This window comes from Rhinopithecus roxellana, chromosome 16 (genome assembly GCF_007565055.1).
Source record: "Rhinopithecus roxellana isolate Shanxi Qingling chromosome 16, ASM756505v1, whole genome shotgun sequence".
NCBI lineage: Eukaryota > Metazoa > Chordata > Mammalia > Primates > Cercopithecidae > Rhinopithecus > Rhinopithecus roxellana.
The window spans coordinates 50,236,983-50,255,450 of record NC_044564.1 but is presented as its reverse complement, the minus strand read 5'-3'; the positions used below and the strand labels follow the sequence as shown (position 1 = coordinate 50,255,450).

At 42.4% G+C, this 18,468-nt stretch overlaps 1 protein-coding gene across 5 annotated transcripts in view; it reads left to right on the top strand.

Annotated features, from left to right (window-relative positions):
- TJP2 (tight junction protein 2) overlaps positions 1-16,404 on the top strand; it is a 142,781-nt gene extending 126,377 nt beyond the window's left edge. For 2 of the 5 annotated variants that reach the window (XM_010362962.2, XM_010362961.2), the window contains 5 exons: positions 305-515; positions 7,604-7,704; positions 8,922-9,134; positions 14,024-14,109; positions 15,412-16,404. In XM_010362962.2, coding sequence (XP_010361264.1) covers positions 305-515; positions 7,604-7,704; positions 8,922-9,134; positions 14,024-14,109; positions 15,412-15,577 — 777 coding nt within the window. In that variant the 3' untranslated portion in view covers positions 15,578-16,404. Of the gene's footprint in view, positions 1-304; positions 516-7,603; positions 7,705-8,921; positions 9,135-10,274; positions 10,386-12,235; positions 12,566-14,023; positions 14,110-15,411 lie in introns of all 5 variants that reach the window. The other 3 variants (XM_010362956.2, XM_010362958.2, XM_010362960.2) reach the window with 3 other exon arrangements.
- Positions 16,405-18,468: the final 2,064 nt, after the last annotated feature.

Sequence of the window (18,468 nt, the reverse complement as noted above, 5' to 3'; positions counted from 1 at the left end):
CATGGTGAAACCCTGTCTCTACTAAAATTATAATTAGCCAGGCGTGGTGGCAGGTGCCTGTAGTCCCAGCTACTCAGGAGGCTGAGACAGAAGAATTGCTTGAACCCGGGAGTCGGAGGTCACAGTGAGCTGAGATTGCACCACTGCACTCCAGCCTGGGCAACAGAGCGGGACTTCATCTCAAATAAGTAAATAAATAAACAAACAAGATATGTCTCATACAGCCTTTACTTATTAAAACAAAGTCTTTGATGCTATATTACTTTATATACCCATTTACATAACTGTTCCCCATTTGTAACAGGATAAGCATGCACTACTGGATGTGACTCCGAAAGCTGTGGACCTGTTGAATTACACCCAGTGGTTCCCAATTGTGATTTTTTTCAACCCAGACTCCAGACAAGGTGTCAAAACCATGAGACAAAGGTTAAATCCAGCGTCCAACAAAAGTTCTCGAAAGTTATTTGATCAAGCCAACAAGCTTAAAAAAACGTGTGCACACCTTTTTACAGGTAAGTGAAATGTAAATGTCCCTTTGCTCAAAAATGAGAAATAGAGAATTGAAGAATAGAAGAAATGACTAATTAATCTGAATGGAGAATTTGAAATCGTGTTCATGACTCCTTGAAAAATAGTTAATCCTATAAAACGGGATGTTAGACCAATGGCATTTGTATATTGAACTTTGTGATTTTGTCTATTTGAAAATGATCCTAAAGATCCATGATATGGTAATAATTAGCCATTTTGATGAAGTTCAGATTTTCCTGCGAAACTATAAGGCTAGGGATTGAGCCAGGCCGAACACCTACATCTCTGTAGAGATTGTGTCATTGTTCAGTACTCACCATCAATACATGTATTAACTCACAAAGCAAAAGGAACTTGGTTTCATTATTTAAAAATATCCCTGTCTGGCATGGTGGATAACACTTGTAATCCTCCCACTTTGGGAGGTCAAGGCAGGAGGATCGCTTGAGCCCAGGAGTTGGAGACCAGCCTGAGCAGCATGGTGAGATCCCGTCTCTACTAAAAAGGGCCAAGCATGGTGCTACATGCCTATGACTGAGGTGGGAGGATCGCTTGAGCCAGGAGTTCAAGGCTGCAGTGAACTACGATGGCACCGCTGCACTCCTGCCTGGGTGACTGAGCAAGACCCTGTCTCTTAAAAAAAAAAAATCTCCAAACTAGAAACTTGGACACTCTGAATATTGGATGATTTAAAGATTTATTACTCCTCTTTGTTAGGTGTAATAATAATATTGTGATTTTTTTTAAACAAAGTTGTTTTAGGAATGCATACTAAATAAAATATTTATGGTTGACCTAATATAATGTTGGGAAATTCTGGAGTGAGGAGAGTAGATGGGATTATAGACAGGACAAGACTGGCCGAGACTTGGTAGTTGTTAGTTGTTGAATTGGTTGATATGTACATGGGAGTTCATTAAACTGCTATCTGTACTTTTGTACATGTTTAAAGATTTACCTAATAGAATATATTTTGAAGTCCATGAAATGAAGACCCATTGCTATTACTCATGAAAGTAAAATGGTCTAAGAACTTGACATATTTTAATAACAAAATATTCGCTATCTATATAAATGATGAATTCTGTGCATATGGGATTATTAAGAGTTTTAAAGGGTTACATATGTTTTGCGGTCGTGCGGGGCTTTATTTTGTGGGGGCAACATGAGGAGACTGCAAGGATATGATACCCTCAGGATGAGGATAGCTTATTGAGTTCATTGCCCATCATCATCCACCCATGTCATTTTTAGCATATCTCTGATACTGGAGAGGATGGGGGTGAATGATTGTGTTCACATTAGATGCTTGTTTTAGTGTAACGTGGTTTTTCTTGTTAAAGAGAGATGCACTACTTACCACTGTGGCCAAATGAGAGATAGTTTAACCAAATGCAGAGGAGGAAGTGGTCCATCCTAAACTAGATTTCTGTGAACGTAGTCTTAAGTACTCATACTCTTGGTATATTTATCAATATCTTTTCTGTCCTTTTTACTAGTATTATTATTACTATACAATAATATAGTAATATATTAGTAATATAGTGAAGAGTGGTACAGCCTTCCATGTGTGCTGTCTTATTAGGCCATAAGAAAGGCCAGCACTTTTGCATAGTCACAATTCTGGTGTATGGCTGAGCCCGGACTAAACTATGGTGTCCATAACTGTCCAATATTGTACATATGTTACAGCACAGACATATTCTAATCCCAAAAGGGGTCACGTAATGTAGCCCTTCCTTTTAACAGATTAAAAAACTGAGGCTGAAGTGATTACAAATGAAGTTAAAACTACTCACACTTTATTTTCCCCCGTTTTTGTCTGAGTACACTGAATGGCTAGGGTCTTCCCTCAGAGAGTTAAATTTGGGGTTCATGTGAGGATGTAGGAAATCGGGAAGGGAAACAGTGCATTGTAGAGGAAGAACTAGGCTGAAGGCGGCTAGACGAGGACAGCAGGGCAGAAGAAGGCAACCAGTGACTGTGGGGCTCTCCCTTGATCTAACCTGAGTCCGCATCATTTGCTCTTGGGAGCACAGGCCGCCATAGCTGGCTGAGTCTGAGTGAGGATCTGGAGGGGTCCATGTGTGTAGAAGTGGTTAGTAATACCTCTGTTAGCTCCATAGATGGATTACAAGATCCTTGAAGGCAGAGCCTGAACATTTCCCAGCGTTGTATGTCTGAGGCCAGCATCAGGACTGGCACATGGGCAAGGCATAAATGTTTGTAACTTACGTTAGAACTGCCCCGGCACACCAAGCCTTTTCTTGCCTAACCTCATCAGGAAGTTGAAAGTTTTAGAATAACTCAAGTCAGAGGTTGGAATGGAAACACACGCTGTGAGCATCGAGTTTCATCTAGAGAACAGTGAAGTCATCTTATCTCACCAGAAATTGCCAGTCTCTTATGTAGAATTGTGCAGTTTTCAGGATAGATGGTGCAGGGTGTCGAGCAACTTTGACCAGCAAGCTCCAATTTTCTAACAAGTGGTCTCTTACAGTACTCTTCCAGACTTCTAAGTTTGACTCCCTACAGCTTTGTGGATGACTGCACTAATTGCTTTTATTCCCCATCTCACCCTCGTCCCACTTAGCTTGACCAGGTTTTGACTTGAGGCTGTGTGCCATGGCCAGAAACACTAGTCTTTACATTTGAGCAGTAGAACCTTCAGGCAGAATTAGTATTTTATAGTTTTTGTTTGTTTGTTTTTGAGACAGAGTCTCCCTCTGTCGCCCAAGCTAGAGTGCAATGACACGATCTTGGCTCACTGCAACCTCTGCTTCCTGGGCTGAAGGCATCTTCCCGCCTCAGCCTCCGGAGTAGCTGGGACTACAGGCACACACCACCGTGCCCGGCTAATTTTTGTATTTTTTGTGGCGACGGGGTTTCACCATGTTGCCCAAGCTGGTCTCAAACTCCTGGGCTCAAGCAATCTGCCTGCATTGACCTCCTAAGGTACTGGAATTACAGCATGAGCCACCGTGTCTGGCCTATTTTATAGGCTTTTAAAATTATTTTAAGTGTACGGCATTTTTGTGAGTTAGTAATTGAGAATAATAGAGTGCTTTGATGAACACAGTAATTTGAAGTCAAGCTTTATGTTGCATTAGTCTCTTTAGGCTCAATGTCCTTTTGTTTTCCCTTTTGCAAAGTAATAAGAAAGCCCCTCTCCCTCACAAGTATTTATTTATGGCAATATGAAAATGGTTCTCCTTATAGTCTTACAGTACTTCTCAGTTAAACAAGAGAAGCTTTATTCTGAGATTTGCCCAAAAGCAAGTTGACTTGTCATAATAAGTTTAAGCGTTAGGCTTGCCTCTCCAACTACCAATTTTTAAAAATTTGCTATAACATACATTTGCATATCACAAAATTTTTTTTAAAAAAAACAATCTTTGAATTACATGTTTTCTTGGAGTCTTCAAAGCATTCAGTTCATGGTTTGGAGATCATTTAAGTTGAATTATGGATTTAGAGACCCAAATGGGGCTACCCTTTTATACTAAATTGTAGAATTTTAATTCCTGATTTCTCAAAGGATTATAGACTAGCTGGTTGACCACAGAAAACAGAAGGAAGATGCTGGGCCCCCTAGCCGGATACCTTTGCTGTTGGTTGCCCATTCAGAGGGGTGTCTAGTGTGCCACTGTTAACCCAGGCACATGAAAAACTTTATTGAGATTTGACTTACATACCATATAATTTACCCATTGAAAGTACACAGTTCGGCCGGTCACGGTGGCTCACACCTGTAATCCCAGCACATTGGGAGGCCAAGGTGGGCGGGTCACTTAAGCTCAGGAGTTTGAGACCAGCCTGGGCAACATGATGAAACCCTGTCTCTACTAAAAATACAAAAATTAGCTAGGCGTGGTGGTGGGTACCTGTAGTCCCAGCTACTTGGGAGGCTGAGCTGGGAGGATCACTTGAGCCCAGGAGCTGGAGGTTGCAGTGAGCTGAGATTGCACTATAGCATTCCAACCTGGGTGACAATGAGATCCTGTCTCAAAAAAAAAAAAAAAAAAAGTATGCAATTCAGTGGGTTTTAGTATGTTCAGAGTTGTACAGCTGTCATCACAATAAATCAATCAATCTTAGAACATTTTTATCATCCCCAAAGACACCCTGTACCCATTAGCAGGCATTCCTCATTTCTCCCTTTTCCTAAACCCTCTAGTCTTAGATACTACCTTTTGCTGTTGTTCTTGGTACTTCCAAACCTGGTTGGCTGGGGAGGGAGAAGTAGCACTGACCATACATGTCAGGGCTGGGCATACATGCCCTCAGAACCTCAGTACTCCCAACTAAGGCAGTGGCTGAGTGAGCATCCTTTCAGTATTTCACTTTCTTGAGCTCAAAAGATAGAGTAAGTCTATCCAAGGGGATATAGGCGTAGCCCAGAGGCTGGGAGCAACAGATAATTAACTAGTATTGCTCTAAGGCAAAGAATCTGAGAAGCAGAATGAGATAATCCAATAATAAACCAAAGGTACTTAATTCAGCAGAGTCACGGGAAGGAAGCATCATGTCTGTGCACCTGCCTGTTAAAAAGGGGTCAAGTGCATGAGTTGGATGTTACCTTTACATGTAGCTTAGGAAGTTAACTACTGTGAAGCTCTCAATTTTTATTCATAAACTTGACTGTTAATGTGAATTCAATAAGAGGTTTTGTGATATTCTTTATCAAGGGGCAAGAACATATTTCCTGCATCTCACAAATGGCCCTTTTAAGTTTTCTTTATGATGAATACAGACCATACTTAGACAGCTACAACATAAAGCTTTAAAAGACTGTTTAACATTTTGTATATATTTAGTGTAAATCACTCATTTTGTCTCTGGGGTACAAAATCTCACTTCTGTTTTTAAGTGTAATATTTTAGCTGTGAGATGAACACAGTAATCTTTGCAGAGTACCATAATAGGAATATAGAAGTCCATGGAACCAAAGTTCATTTTCTTCGGGTTGTCCAATGGATCCGTTTATTTCAATGTTGTAAATAATTAATAACCAAGGAAATTGTAAGCTCATTCAGGATTTTCCAAGGTCACTGTTAGAACTTCTTAAACAGAAGAAAGCTATGTTACTTGGAGGAAAACCTGAAGCATCCTTGCTCACAAAATTTGCTTAATGGTTATTTTTGTCTTTAGAAGTGATAGTACATTACAGAGGCCATGGCAATGTAGTTTAAAAGAAATCCTGATTTACCTGCAGTCTGATAATTTTAGGGGTACAATTTACCCGACTTGCATATCTCGTTTATCTCCATTAGGTCCGTAATACATATTGCTGAAGAAATGGCATATGTTGTACTTTGTTGCTATTTTATATCTGCGCCGTAAATTTCTGTTTTAGATGGGCCGTGTAGTGTGGTGACTGAGGCCATAGGCTCTGAAAGCAATCTTCTGAGCTTGCATCCAGGCTTCACACTTGCTTGGTGTGCGGCCTTGGGCTAGTTAATTTCACTACTCTGTCTTGGTTTCTCATCCATAAGACGGGCATCATAGCAATACCTACCTTGCAAAGTTTGTGTAATCATGAAATGACCTAATTCAGGTAAGGTACTTGGAAAGAAAGTGATTGATGCATAGTAAGTGCTATTATGTAAGATATACTTTGTTCTGAGTAGAAAAAACTGGTTGAGTTTGTTTAATCCATATGTATATTCTAAAATGTGTAAGTCTATCAAAATGATATACAGTCAGCTCTCCATATCTGTAGTTTCCACATCCACGAGTTCAACTAATCACATATAGGAAATATTTGAGAGATAAAATGGATGGTTACATCTAAACATGTGCAGGTTTTTTTTCTTGTCATTATTCCCTAAACAATATAGTATAACAACGATTTGTGTAGCATTTACATTGTATTAGGAATTACAAGTAATCCAGAGATGATTTAAAATATATAAGAGGATGTACATAAGTCGTATGCAAATACTATGTCATTTTGTATCAGGGACTTGAGCATCTGTGGATTTTGGTATCCAAGTCGGGGGTGTCCTGGAACCAATCCTCTACAGATACCAAGGGACAACTTTATGTTTAAGTGTTACTTTTAGTATTTTATTGGAGGTAGCCAACAGTATATTAGTGTATATTTTTCTTATTTGTAATATACCTGTCTATATAAATGATCTTTAGAATCTTGCTCTGTCACCCAGGCTGGAGTGCAATGGTGCTATCTCGGCTCAATGCAGCCTGCACCTCCTGGGTTTAAGCAGTTCTTGTGCCTCAGTCTCCTGAGTAGCTGGAACCACAGGTGTGTGTCACCACACCCAGCTAATTTTGGTATTTTTAGTAGAGACTGGGTTGGTCAGGCTGATCTCAAACTCCTGGCCTCAAGTAATCCACTCACCTATGCCTCCCAAAGTGCTGGGATTACAGGCATGAGCCATGGCAGCTTGTGTATATTTGTTTTAGATGTATCTTTGTTCCTGAAAACACACATTTTTTGTTCTTGGTTTTTCTTTTTTTTTTTTTTTTTTGAGACAGATTCTTGCCCTGTCGCCCAGGCTGGAGTGCAGTGGCATGATATTGGCTCACTGCAACCTCCGCCTCCTGAGTTCAAGGGATTCTCCTGTCTCAGCCTCCCTAGTAGCTGGGATTACAGGCACCTGCCATCACGCCCGGCTAATTTTTGTATTTTTGTAGAGATGGGGTTTCACCATGTGGCAGGGCTGGTCTTGAACTCCCGACCTCAGGCGATTTGCCCGCCTCAGTCTCCCAAAGTGCTGAGATTACAGGCGTGAGCCACCACACCCAGTCGAAAACACACTTTTTAAAAACATTTCTTAAAGTTAGCTTTTCTGAAAATAAACATTCTAAAAATCTGTTTTTAGCTTTATCACATCCTATAATGTGAACTCAGACAGCTACATGGTTAATAGTTTTAACTGCATTCATTAAAAGGAGTTTAATATTCAAAGATATGCCAACATTTTCTTGCGTCTACCAAAGTCTTAATTCAAATATCACAGAAATGAGTATAAGTTATGTCAAATAGCATCCTTAATAAACATGGCTCTGGAAATTAATGCAGACCTTTTTGTTTATATTTCTATAGCTACAATCAACCTAAATTCAGCCAATGATAGCTGGTTTGGCAGCTTAAAGGACACTATTCAGCATCAGCAAGGAGAAGCGGTTTGGGTCTCTGAAGGAAAGGTATGTGGCATGGATATGCTGCTGTGAGGTGAGAGTCCCTGTTCTGAAACTTTCCTGAAGAGGGCAGTGAATGTAGTCAAGCCATGCCCGTTTGAAGTGATGCTCATGTGTGTGCTAATCAAGTTTGAAATTTCATAAATTCTCTGATCAACTAATAAAAATGAAGGGACTTTTAAAAGAAGAGCAGAATGTGACGTGTGCAGCCCTACATTCACTTCCCTTTTACTTTTAACGTAGTAACTAGTGTTATATTCCAAGTACACTAATCAGAGCTTACAAGATCTCATGCTGAGCTCCACAGCTTACTAAGGACGTGGGAAACTTAGAGTGCAGATGAGAGGTGAGGTCAAGCAACTTGGAGAATACGGCTAAACATTAATAAAAAGAAGAAAAGCGAATGGAGTCAGAATTACTTAGACAAAAAGGTTGGTTGAGAATGTGCCATCGTTCTGGGAGTTTGAATGGGTGATTTGAGAGCGTTAGGGAATTTGTCTAGGCCTCCAGAATTGGATCGCTTCTCCCTGGTGGAGACAGCTCACACATGGCTGCGCTTCAGGGAGGAAAGAGGGCGATTCTGTGGCCCCTTTTATTCTAGAAGCTTTTGGTGCTAGTGTCCTGTACACCAGCTGAACTGAGTAGTTTTGTGAGACTTTACAGTGACTTATTTTGTTGCAGAATTGACTAAGTCTTGCTCTTTGAGAACTAGATGTTTGGTCAAAGTATCTGGCATCTCTGGAGTGCTTCCAGCTTGGAAGGCTCTGTGCAAGCTTCCCTGGGGAGGACAAGTTGAACAGGACGTACCTTCTGCCTTTGAGGGTCTGAGAATCTTGTAGAGTCATGGATGTGAGTGTAGCACAAGGCAGTGTGCATGTGTTGATATTACTAGGAGAATGGTACCAGGAGAACAGGCTGTGGAGGAGCTGGATTCAGAAGAAAAGCAAGACAGTCTGAGGCAGTGTGGCTTAGCTGCGGTATGTGGGATGGATGGTAGCACAGATAGGCCATAGGGCCCCTAATTTGAGTTTCTGCACAAAAATGTCTATAATATCAACATTGTACCAAAGCCAAGTGATTTCAGGGAGAAAAATAAAAGATGCCTTCCCTGGCGAGCACATCAAGGTTTCAGTCGCTTGGCTATGTCCTTGGGAATTTTCTTGAGTCCCCACTCCCAGGAGCCACGTCAGACCCCACTGACCCTCCGACACAAATTCCTCTAGATGGAAGGGATGGATGATGACCCTGAAGACCGCATGTCCTACTTAACCGCCATGGGCGCGGACTATCTGAGTTGCGACAGCCGCCTCATCAGTGACTTTGAAGACACAGACGGCGAAGGAGGCGCCTACACTGACAATGAGCTGGATGAGCCAGCTGAGGAGCCGCTGGTGTCGTCCATCACCCGCTCCTCGGAGCCGGTGCAGCACGAGGAGGTGAGGCGAGGCAGGCCACGGGCAGGAGCAGGAGAGCCTGGTGTTTTCCTTGCACTCTCATGGACAGCTGTGTGTTCAGGGTGCTGTGGAAGGCATTCCAAAGGGTTGGAGCAGATGACTTCCAGGGAGTCTCTTGCAGTCCATGCTGGCATGGTTGCAGTCCGTGGGAAAGTGGGACAGGCAGGTGGACTTCAGAAGAGCTTGAGGGGTCAGTACTCCTCACACCCATGCCCTCAGGTGGGATGGATAAACAGAATGGCTTTATGTGCCGGCTGTCCAAATTACTAGTGGAACATTCCTTCCCATGCAGTATTGTTGTATGTACTTGTAACCTTTGATTAGGTTTCTCTCTGTACTCTTAGATGTCCTTGCTTTTCTTCCCCATCCTGCTTTTAACCTTTCTAATCTTGCCAAAGCTCTTGAGTGTTTCCCCATCAGTTTCCTTCTCTCTCGTATTTCAGTTTTTTATTTGAGTTCATGATCAAACCTTCATCTGATCACATGTACTGTGCATCCACTGTGATTAGATAGCTTATGGGATCCTTGAAATCACATTGACAGACACTGTCAAGTCACAGCCAAGGTAGCAATTATTAGTTGCACCTCAGAGAATGCTGGAATAATGATCTTTGTAGATGGATTGTTCATATATTTGGATAATTATTGCTGTGGATTTTTCTCTAGCATTTTAGCTCATTCCAGTAAATGGTTTTTTTCTTTATGAAATAGAACTACCATAAAAAAAAAAACACAAAAAACCCAAAACAACAAACCGAAGGGGGAGAAAAATATACCATTACCACAGCAACAAATTAGTTTATGCTAGACAAGTTGTAAAGAATAAATTAACTCCCAAATGCCTATAGACATAGATATTAGTGACACAAGAGATTTTAGACTTTTGGAGAGTTCTTAAAAAACTGTGCTTTAAAGGAAGAGACTCTACATTGGATGCAGCCAGTTTTTAAAAATGTGTCTGAAGCATTTGGTGATGGTGTCTGCCTGTTCAGTAAAGAAGCACTGGCTCAGGACCTCAACTTCTGAACTTACTCAAGTTTGCAGAACTCCTCCAAAGCAGTCGAGTGCTCTATTCTCTCTGCTTGGATGTTCTTGTTGTGAGTGAACCTTTATGTCTTGTAGAGCATAAGGAAACCCAGCCCAGAGCCACGAGCTCAGATGAGGAGGGCTGCTAGCAGCGATCAACTTAGGGACAATAGCCCGCCCCCAGCATTCAAGCCAGAGCCGCCCAAGGTACGTGGCTGGGAAGCCCAGGATGGGAAGGAAGAGGAAGCAGATGCCTCTGGAACCTCCTGGACAGCCAGGAAGGAGCATGCATACTGAGATGGTGTTTAATTATGGTTCTGACACACTGTGTTCTCTATTAGAGCCTGTCTTTTGGCCTGTTGGGTGAACCCCCACATTAGGGAAGGGCAAAAAGGAAGGAAAGGCAATATTAGGAGAACATATAATTTTAAGACTGTTAGTGTTATTTTTTTTGTTTTTAAAAGATTTTAAAGAAAAAATACTGCATACCTAGAATCACCAATCGCAGAATCTGTTTTTCTTTTGCTGTCCAGCTGAAGTTTTCTGTCCACAGTCTGATTTAGATGCTTCAGATAATTCTTTTTTTTTTTTTTTTTTTTTTTGGAGACAGAGTCTCGCTTTGTTGCCCAGGCTGGAGTGCAGTGGCCCGATCTCGGCTCACTGCAAGCTCCGCCTCCTGGGTTCATGCCATTCTTCTATCTCAGCCTCCCGAGTAGCTGGGACTACAGGCACCCACCACCACGCCTGGCTAATTTTTTGTATTTTTTTTTTTTTTAGTAGAGACGGGGTTTCACCGTGTTAGCCAGGATGGTCTCTATCTCCTGACCTCGTGATTCGCCCACCTCAGCCTCCCAAAGTGCTAGAATTACAGGCGTGAGCCACTGCACCCGGCCTAGATGCACCAGATAATTCTTACTGGTGATTTGCTAAAGAGAATAATTATTACCACTGCTTACAATGCCTCTCTTTAAGAGAGCTGCTTATTTGTTTAATAATCATTATCCAGAACAGAAAGACACAAGGACTTATATCAAAAGTTATTTACCTCCAGTCAGAATCAGAGCTATGACTCTATGTTTTTCCTTATACCCAAATAAAATCTATTTAACTCAATAATTTATTATTTATTATTACTCTTTTTTGAGACAGAGTCTCCCTCTGTTGCCCAGGCTGGAGTGCAGTGGTGCAGTCTTGGCTCACTGCAACGTCTATCTTCTGGGTTCAAGTGATTCTCCTGCCTCAGCCTCCCAAGTAGCTGGGACTTAGATGCGTGCACCACTACATTCAGCTAATTTTTGTATTTTTAGTAGAGACAGGGTTTCAACATGTTGGCCAGGCTCTTCTTGAACTCCTGGCCTCAGGTGATCCACCCACTTTGGCCTCCCGCAGTGCTGGGATTACAGGTGTGAGCCACTGCGCCTGGCCTAACTCAATAATTTAGATGAGAAGAAAGCCATAATTGATTGTGTGAGCCATCAGAAGTAGTAAATGTGATAGGTACTAAGTAATAATAATAAGTGGCATCATAAAATACATCAGCGAAAATTTGCAAGCTGGGCAAGATGAAGCGTGAAGGAGAAGTGGCTGCTAGCGTGAAGCAGTGCTCTCCTCGCTCCCCACCCCAATCTCATTCCTCAGCTGGACATGGGTCTCACCTGGGCCGGCTCATGTACCCTCGGTGCAACAGTGACCTCAGAAGCCCACTCTTGCAGTCCCAAAGCCTGAATTGTTCTGAGATCTTCTCCAAGATGCTAACCTCTTCTAGAACAAAATTATTCCAGGTCTGATCTTACCTCTGGCAATCACAGCCCTCCCAGCACTTTCCCTGCTCCTTTTTGGCTTCCTGGCATTCCTAATAATCTAGTGTAGGAAGGGAGGTAGGGCTCAGGAAGCCTGGCCAGTGGCCATTTACCCTGCTGTATTACATTCCTTGTCAGAATAGCATTTGTGGACCACCTTTGGAAACTGATCAGGAAATGGAGTGTGTTAAATCACTAATACAGATTTGAAGATAAACTTAAAAGCCCAAGGTAAAAACGTGTCATTGCTCTCTGCAGGCCAAAACCCAGAACAAAGAAGAATCCTATGACTTCTCCAAATCCTATGAATATAAGTCAAACCCCTCTGCCGTTGCTGGTAATGAAACTCCTGGGGCATCTACCAAAGGTTATCCTCCTCCTGTTGCAGCAAAACCTGCCTTTGGGCGGTCTATACTGAAGCCCTCCACTCCCATCCCTCCTCAAGAGGGTGAGGAGGTGGGAGAGAGCAGTGAGGAGCAAGATAATGCTCCCAAATCAGTCCTGGGCAAAGTCAAAATATTTGAGAAGATGGATCACAAGGCCAGATTACAGAGAATGCAGGAACTCCAAGAAGCACAGAATGCAAGGGTAATTGTTTTTAAACTACACATCATCAATAAGAGTTTTAAATAAGTTTGATTTCAGTATAACAGCGGACAGCCCCTTTTCCACTGCTGCAGATGTGACAGAGTTGTTCACACACACTGCACCCAAGGCAGGGGCTGTGTGTGTCACTTCAGATTGCTAGCTCCCAGCACGTCCCTTGTTCTTCCGACGAAGAAAACTTGACAATATAGGGGAAGAAGATTCCGCTCTTTATACACAGGACTTTGTATAGGGTTCTGGAATGAGGAAGTATGAGGAGAGAATCAGTGCCTCTCAGAAGTCGTTTTAATTAGAATGTGATTTTTTTTTTTCTTTTCTTTTAAACATGTCTTCATTAGCTCCCAGATTTGCCATGGAAACCAAGCAAACTTTGGGTGCTAAAACAGAAAGCCCCATAGATTGTACTTTCTGAGCTGTTTGAATTTGTGTACCATGTGCACATAGAACTTTTCAGACATCAAAGAAGAATTTAACTGAAGGTCTGTGGAGTATATTTGCCCAGTAGATGTGGGAGTTTTCTTTCAGGTCTAGCACAGCAACAGCAGTACATCTGAGCATTTTTCTTTTCTTGTGGTAAAATATACATAACATAAAATTTACCATTTCAACCACTTTTTTCTTTTGTTTTGTTTTGTTTTTGTTTTGTTTTGTTTTGTTTGAGACAGGGTCTCCCTCTGTCACCCAGGCTGGAGTGTAGCGGTGTGATCTCTTAGGCTCAGGAGATACTCCCCACTCAGCCTCCTGAATAGCCGTGACCACAGGCACATGCCACTGCACCCCGCTAAGTTTTCATATTTTTTTGAAGAGACAAGGTATTATCATGTTGCTAGGCTGGTCTCTAACTCCTGGGCTCAAGCAATCCACCCTCCTCAGCCTCCCAAAGTGCTGGGATTACAGGCATGAGTCACTGCACCCAGCTTCAACCATTTTAAAATGTTCAGTTCAGCGGCATTAAGTACCTTCATATCGCTGTTCAGCCATCACCATCGTCCATCCCCAAAACTTTTTTATCCTCCCCACCTGAAACTCCATACCCATTAAATACTAACTCACCATTCTCCTCTCCCCATGGTCCCTGGCACCCACCCCTCTACTTTCTGTTTTCTGTGACTTGGACAGTGTAGGAACCTCCTCTTAAGTAGAATCATACACTATTTGTCTTTTTGTGATTGGCTTATTTTCCTTAGCATGATGTCCTCAAGGTTCATCCAGGTTGTAGCATGTGTCAAAGTTCCATTCCTTTTAAACAGTTTTCCTGTCTGATGTGTACTGCACATAACCGTGGAAATGAGGAAGCCGCTTCTGTGTTTCCTCTTCTTGAAATGGGATGAGAAAATAAGTAGGATATGGGGAAAGGGTGGGACCAGCAGGAAACCAGCAAGCAGAGTGCCCAGTGGTTCATTCTTTTGCTCTTGTTCTTTTCCTTTTTAATTACCACAGATCGAAATTGCCCAGAAGCATCCTGATATCTACGCAGTTCCAATCAAATCGCACAAGCCAGACCCCAGCCTGCCCCAGCACACGAGGTAAGGACTGCCCAGCAGGTACAAGTCCAAGGTGGGGACTTCTCAAGGACTTGGACTTGAAGAAAGAATTTCCTTTACCCAAATTTCAGGGTAACAGGAGGATTTTTTTTCCCACAGGATGACCGTTTGCTTTACTCATTCCATCAAATTTAATTGTAAAGATTACAGAGTCAGAACTTCAGCATAGTTTGCTCGTGTGCTAAAACTCTGACAAAGTGTAATCATTGATGTTTCAAGCCAGTACTTTTGACACATTGGAGCCTGGTTATGTTACATTGCCCACGGTTAGCACGTGAGCAGAATTCCTAGGGCTTAGACCTGTTTTGTCGCTGTTTGTTGCCTCTCAACCAAGCTTCTTAATTCCTTTGCATCATCCGGCAAAGTCAGACCACTTGTGCTGCCCTGAGGTCTAAAGGGACCGTGACAAGCAAATGAGCAGTCTCGGTAAATGCCACACAAACAGAAGGAATGTTCACAGTGTCTTCCTGTTGAAGTTTTATACTGGATTGCTTCCTGCTTCCAAGAATAGAAAAAAAAACAAAAGTCACATTTTCTTATGGCCATTCTTTTTTTTTTTTTTTTTTGGAGACAGAGTGACTGTCGCCCAGGCTGAAGTGCACTGGTGCAATCTCGGCTCGCTGCAACCTCTGTCTCCCAGGTTCAAGCGATTCTCGTGCCTCGGCCTCCGAGGTAGCTGGGATTACAGGTGTGTGCCACCACACCCAGCTAATTTTGGTATTTTTAATAGAGACTGGTTTTCACCATGTTGGCCAGGCTGGTCTCGAACTCCTGACCTCTGTCCGCCTTGGCTTCCCAAAATGCTGGGATTACAGGTGTGAGCCACTGTACCTGGCCTCTTGTGGCCATTCTAGTTTTCCAGCAATAGAAAACTGGAAGCAGATTTCTTCTTTACCAGTTGAATGGTAACACAGTCAACCAGGTTGCCTCTGACAACAAAGAGTTCTTGGTTATGACAGACTGAAACTGGCAGAGAACTCTCGCTGCTGGGTGAGACCAGCCAGGGAGCTTAGGGGTAAGGTGGGCTCCCCCTGTCCAACAGGGAGATTCTTAGGTCAGGGAGCACCTGGCTGGCTTCCTCACTCACCGCCCAAGTGGGCATTGGATTTGACTTATTACGAACCTGGAGCAGGACCCGAGATGCCTCTGGTTGCTCTGTAGAATGTGGCTCAGAGGTAAGTGATCTGCTCAGGATGCTCAGCCGCTGTGCTCCAAGCCATGCCTCCCCGGGCAGCCGGAGGAATGGATGTGCTCGAAATGTCTTTAACACCCTTTCTTTGTTAGTTCCAGACCCCCTGAGCCACAGAAAGCTCCTTCCAGACTATATCAGGATACCAGAGGAAGTTATGGCAGTGACGCTGAGGAAGAGGAGTACCGCCAGCAGCTGTCGGAACACTCCAAGCGCGGTTACTATGGCCAGTCCGCCCGATACCGGGACACAGAATTATAGATGTCTGAGCGTGGATTCTCCCGGGCCCGCCTGCCATGGCATCGGACTAGCCGGTCCTGCCAGGCCGCCAGGATGGTTCTTCTCCAGTTAGAATGCACCGTGGAGACATGGTGGTACTGTAGCTTGTGTGTCCTCATAGAGAACCCAGGGGACAGCCAGTGCAAATTCAGAACTGAAGGCTCTGTTTGTGGGACTGGGTTAGAGGAGTCTGTGGCTTTTTGCTCAGAATTAAGCAGAACACCACAGTCAGATCCTGTTACTTGCTTTCAGTGGACCAAAATCTGCATTCTGTTTGCATACTTTTAATATGTATATTAAGAAGTAATAACTATTTTTCCTCATTAATAGCTGCCTTCAAGGACTGTTTCAGTGTGAGTCAGAATGTGGAAAAGGATTAAAAATACTGTTGGACTCAAACTAAATTCAAAGAAGTACTTTACTGCAACTCTCTAAAGTGCCTTGGATGAAAAGTGTCTTAAATTTTCTTCCTTTGAAGCTTTAGGCAGAGCCATAATGGACTAAAACATTTTGACTAAGTTTTTATACCATCTTAATAGCTGTAGCTTTCCCTGCACTGTGTCATCTTTTTAAGGCATTTGTCTTTGTAATATTTTCCCTAAATTCAGACTGTATATATCATAGCTATACTTGATAGTTTGGCTGTAAGTGCTCAATAGCTTGAAGACCAAGGAGTTGGTGTCGAAATTTTTTGTTTGTTTAAAACCAAGTGCTGCACAAAAGCAGATACTTGAGGAAAACACTATTTCCAAAAGCACATGTATTGACAACAGTTTTATAATTTAATAAAAAGGAATACATTGCAATCCATAATTTTCTTTGTGGTAGATTTGTATGCTACTTTCTATTTTAAATACAACTTTTATTTCAGTTCCTCATCATAGAAGTGAGTACTTACTCCTTGTCGAACATTGGAAAATGGAAACATGAAAAAGAAAATTATACCCATAATCCCATCCCTCAGATAATTTTGGTGTATTTTCTCCAATTACGTATTTGTGGATGTCTGTGTGTGTGATGCTTGAGGGCGTACTGTGTTTGTAGTTCTATTTCCTATTTTTTCTGTTTATCTTTCTATCACTAACGTTTCTCAGGTGGTTACGACTATGCAGCAAGGTAGTTAAAGCGTGGTACACACGTCATCATTAACAACCACAGAGCAATATATCCCATGACTGCTTCATAAGTGAACAATTCTCCTATTGTTAGCTGTTGGGATTATTTCCAGTTTTTTGCCCTTTTTTTTTTAAATACATGAAATGCATCTCTTTGTATGTAATCCAGTTTTGTATATCATTGATCAACATTTCAGTATTTTTCTGCAGGCAAGTTCTCAGAAGTAGAATCACTGAGTAAAAGTACAGGAACATTTTTAAGGCCCTTGATGTTTACTGCCAAATGGCTTCCTAGGAAAGTTGCGTCAATTTACACCCCCACATCCACTCTTCCTCTTCTTCCTCCTCTTCTTCTTTTCTTTTCCTTTCTTTTCTCCTTCCCTCCCTTCCTTCCTTCCTTCCTTCCTTCCTTCCTTCCTTCCTTCCTTCCTTCCTTCCCTCCCTCCCTCCCTCCCTCCCTCCCTCCCTCCCTCCTATCTCTCTCCCTTTCTTTCTTTCCCTTTTTTTTTTGTTTTTGACAGGGTCTTGCTTTGCTGACCCCAGGCTGGTTCTGGTCTTGAACTCCTTTAGCGATCCTCCCACCTCTGCCTCCCAAAGTGCCAGGATTACAGGCGTGAGCCACCATGCCCAAACACCACTTAAATTCTTGAAGTACTAAAATAAATTTAGAATTTAAGCAAGACAGGTTAGGAATTTAGGCTTGTATTAATAAAAAGAACAATGAATTTGGAAAAGGAGAAAAGAGTCTTGGTTCCATTAAGGATCTTTTATGATATGAATTGACACAAAGGAGTTAGGCTCATGTTTTAGTGGAGTTAGAAATTTGGCTTACTGGCAACTGAGTTATACTAAGGTGTCCTTGTTTATGTCTTCCAGTATGGGTGCTGTCACTTATAAATCATTTAATGTATCTTGAATTTCTGAACACTCCTCAGGGCACTGACTAACATTTGCACATTCCATAAATAAAAGCTACCTTTTGTGAACAGGAGAAAAATGTACTAGTTAACTATGCAATAATACTGTTTGCTTGTGTTCTTTAAATCCGGGAATGAGCACTTTGCAAACGTAGGTGGGGAAGGGAGGAGGCTTTCGGCAGGAGCTAGGTTGTCATCTGGTTCCAGCAATTTTGTGATGCAGGCAGTGCCTCTGTTCCTGAGGATGTCCAGCAGCGTGCCTGATGGACCCCCAGCACCTTCGCCACCCCTTTTTATTCATACCCTCCTCTGTTCTGGGAAAGATTTAAAGCTGCCTACAGTATACATGGAACATAATGGAAAAAAATGATGGTAAGCAAATGAAGAAACAGGGAGAAGAGTATCAGTAGAGGGAAGATAGGGCCATGAGTGAGAGCTGTGTTCAGTTTCTGCACTATCAGGATTTTGCAGCTCTTCAGAAGCCAGTGTGGCCCCGGCGGCACCTGCATCTATGATAGAATTATGCCTATGCTTCTAGCCCAGTGAGATAGATGAGCGATGGGTCTTCCAGAATGACATCAGGTGCTACTGATGTCACTAACATCAGTAGTAATTTGACACTAACAAATTCTTCATAGGAAGAAAAGTTGGTTAGGAACAGTCCATTTAAGCAATTACAGTTGTCTTTTGAGAGGTTCCCAGTCAATCCTCCCAGTCCCCTTCGAACGTCTTTTCAGTTGGGGTCATTTTGCCAGTTCTAGCTTTCATACACATATAAAGAGAGATTTATATTAATGAATTGTCATACAGGATTGTAGGGGATTGGTAAGTCTAAAATCTG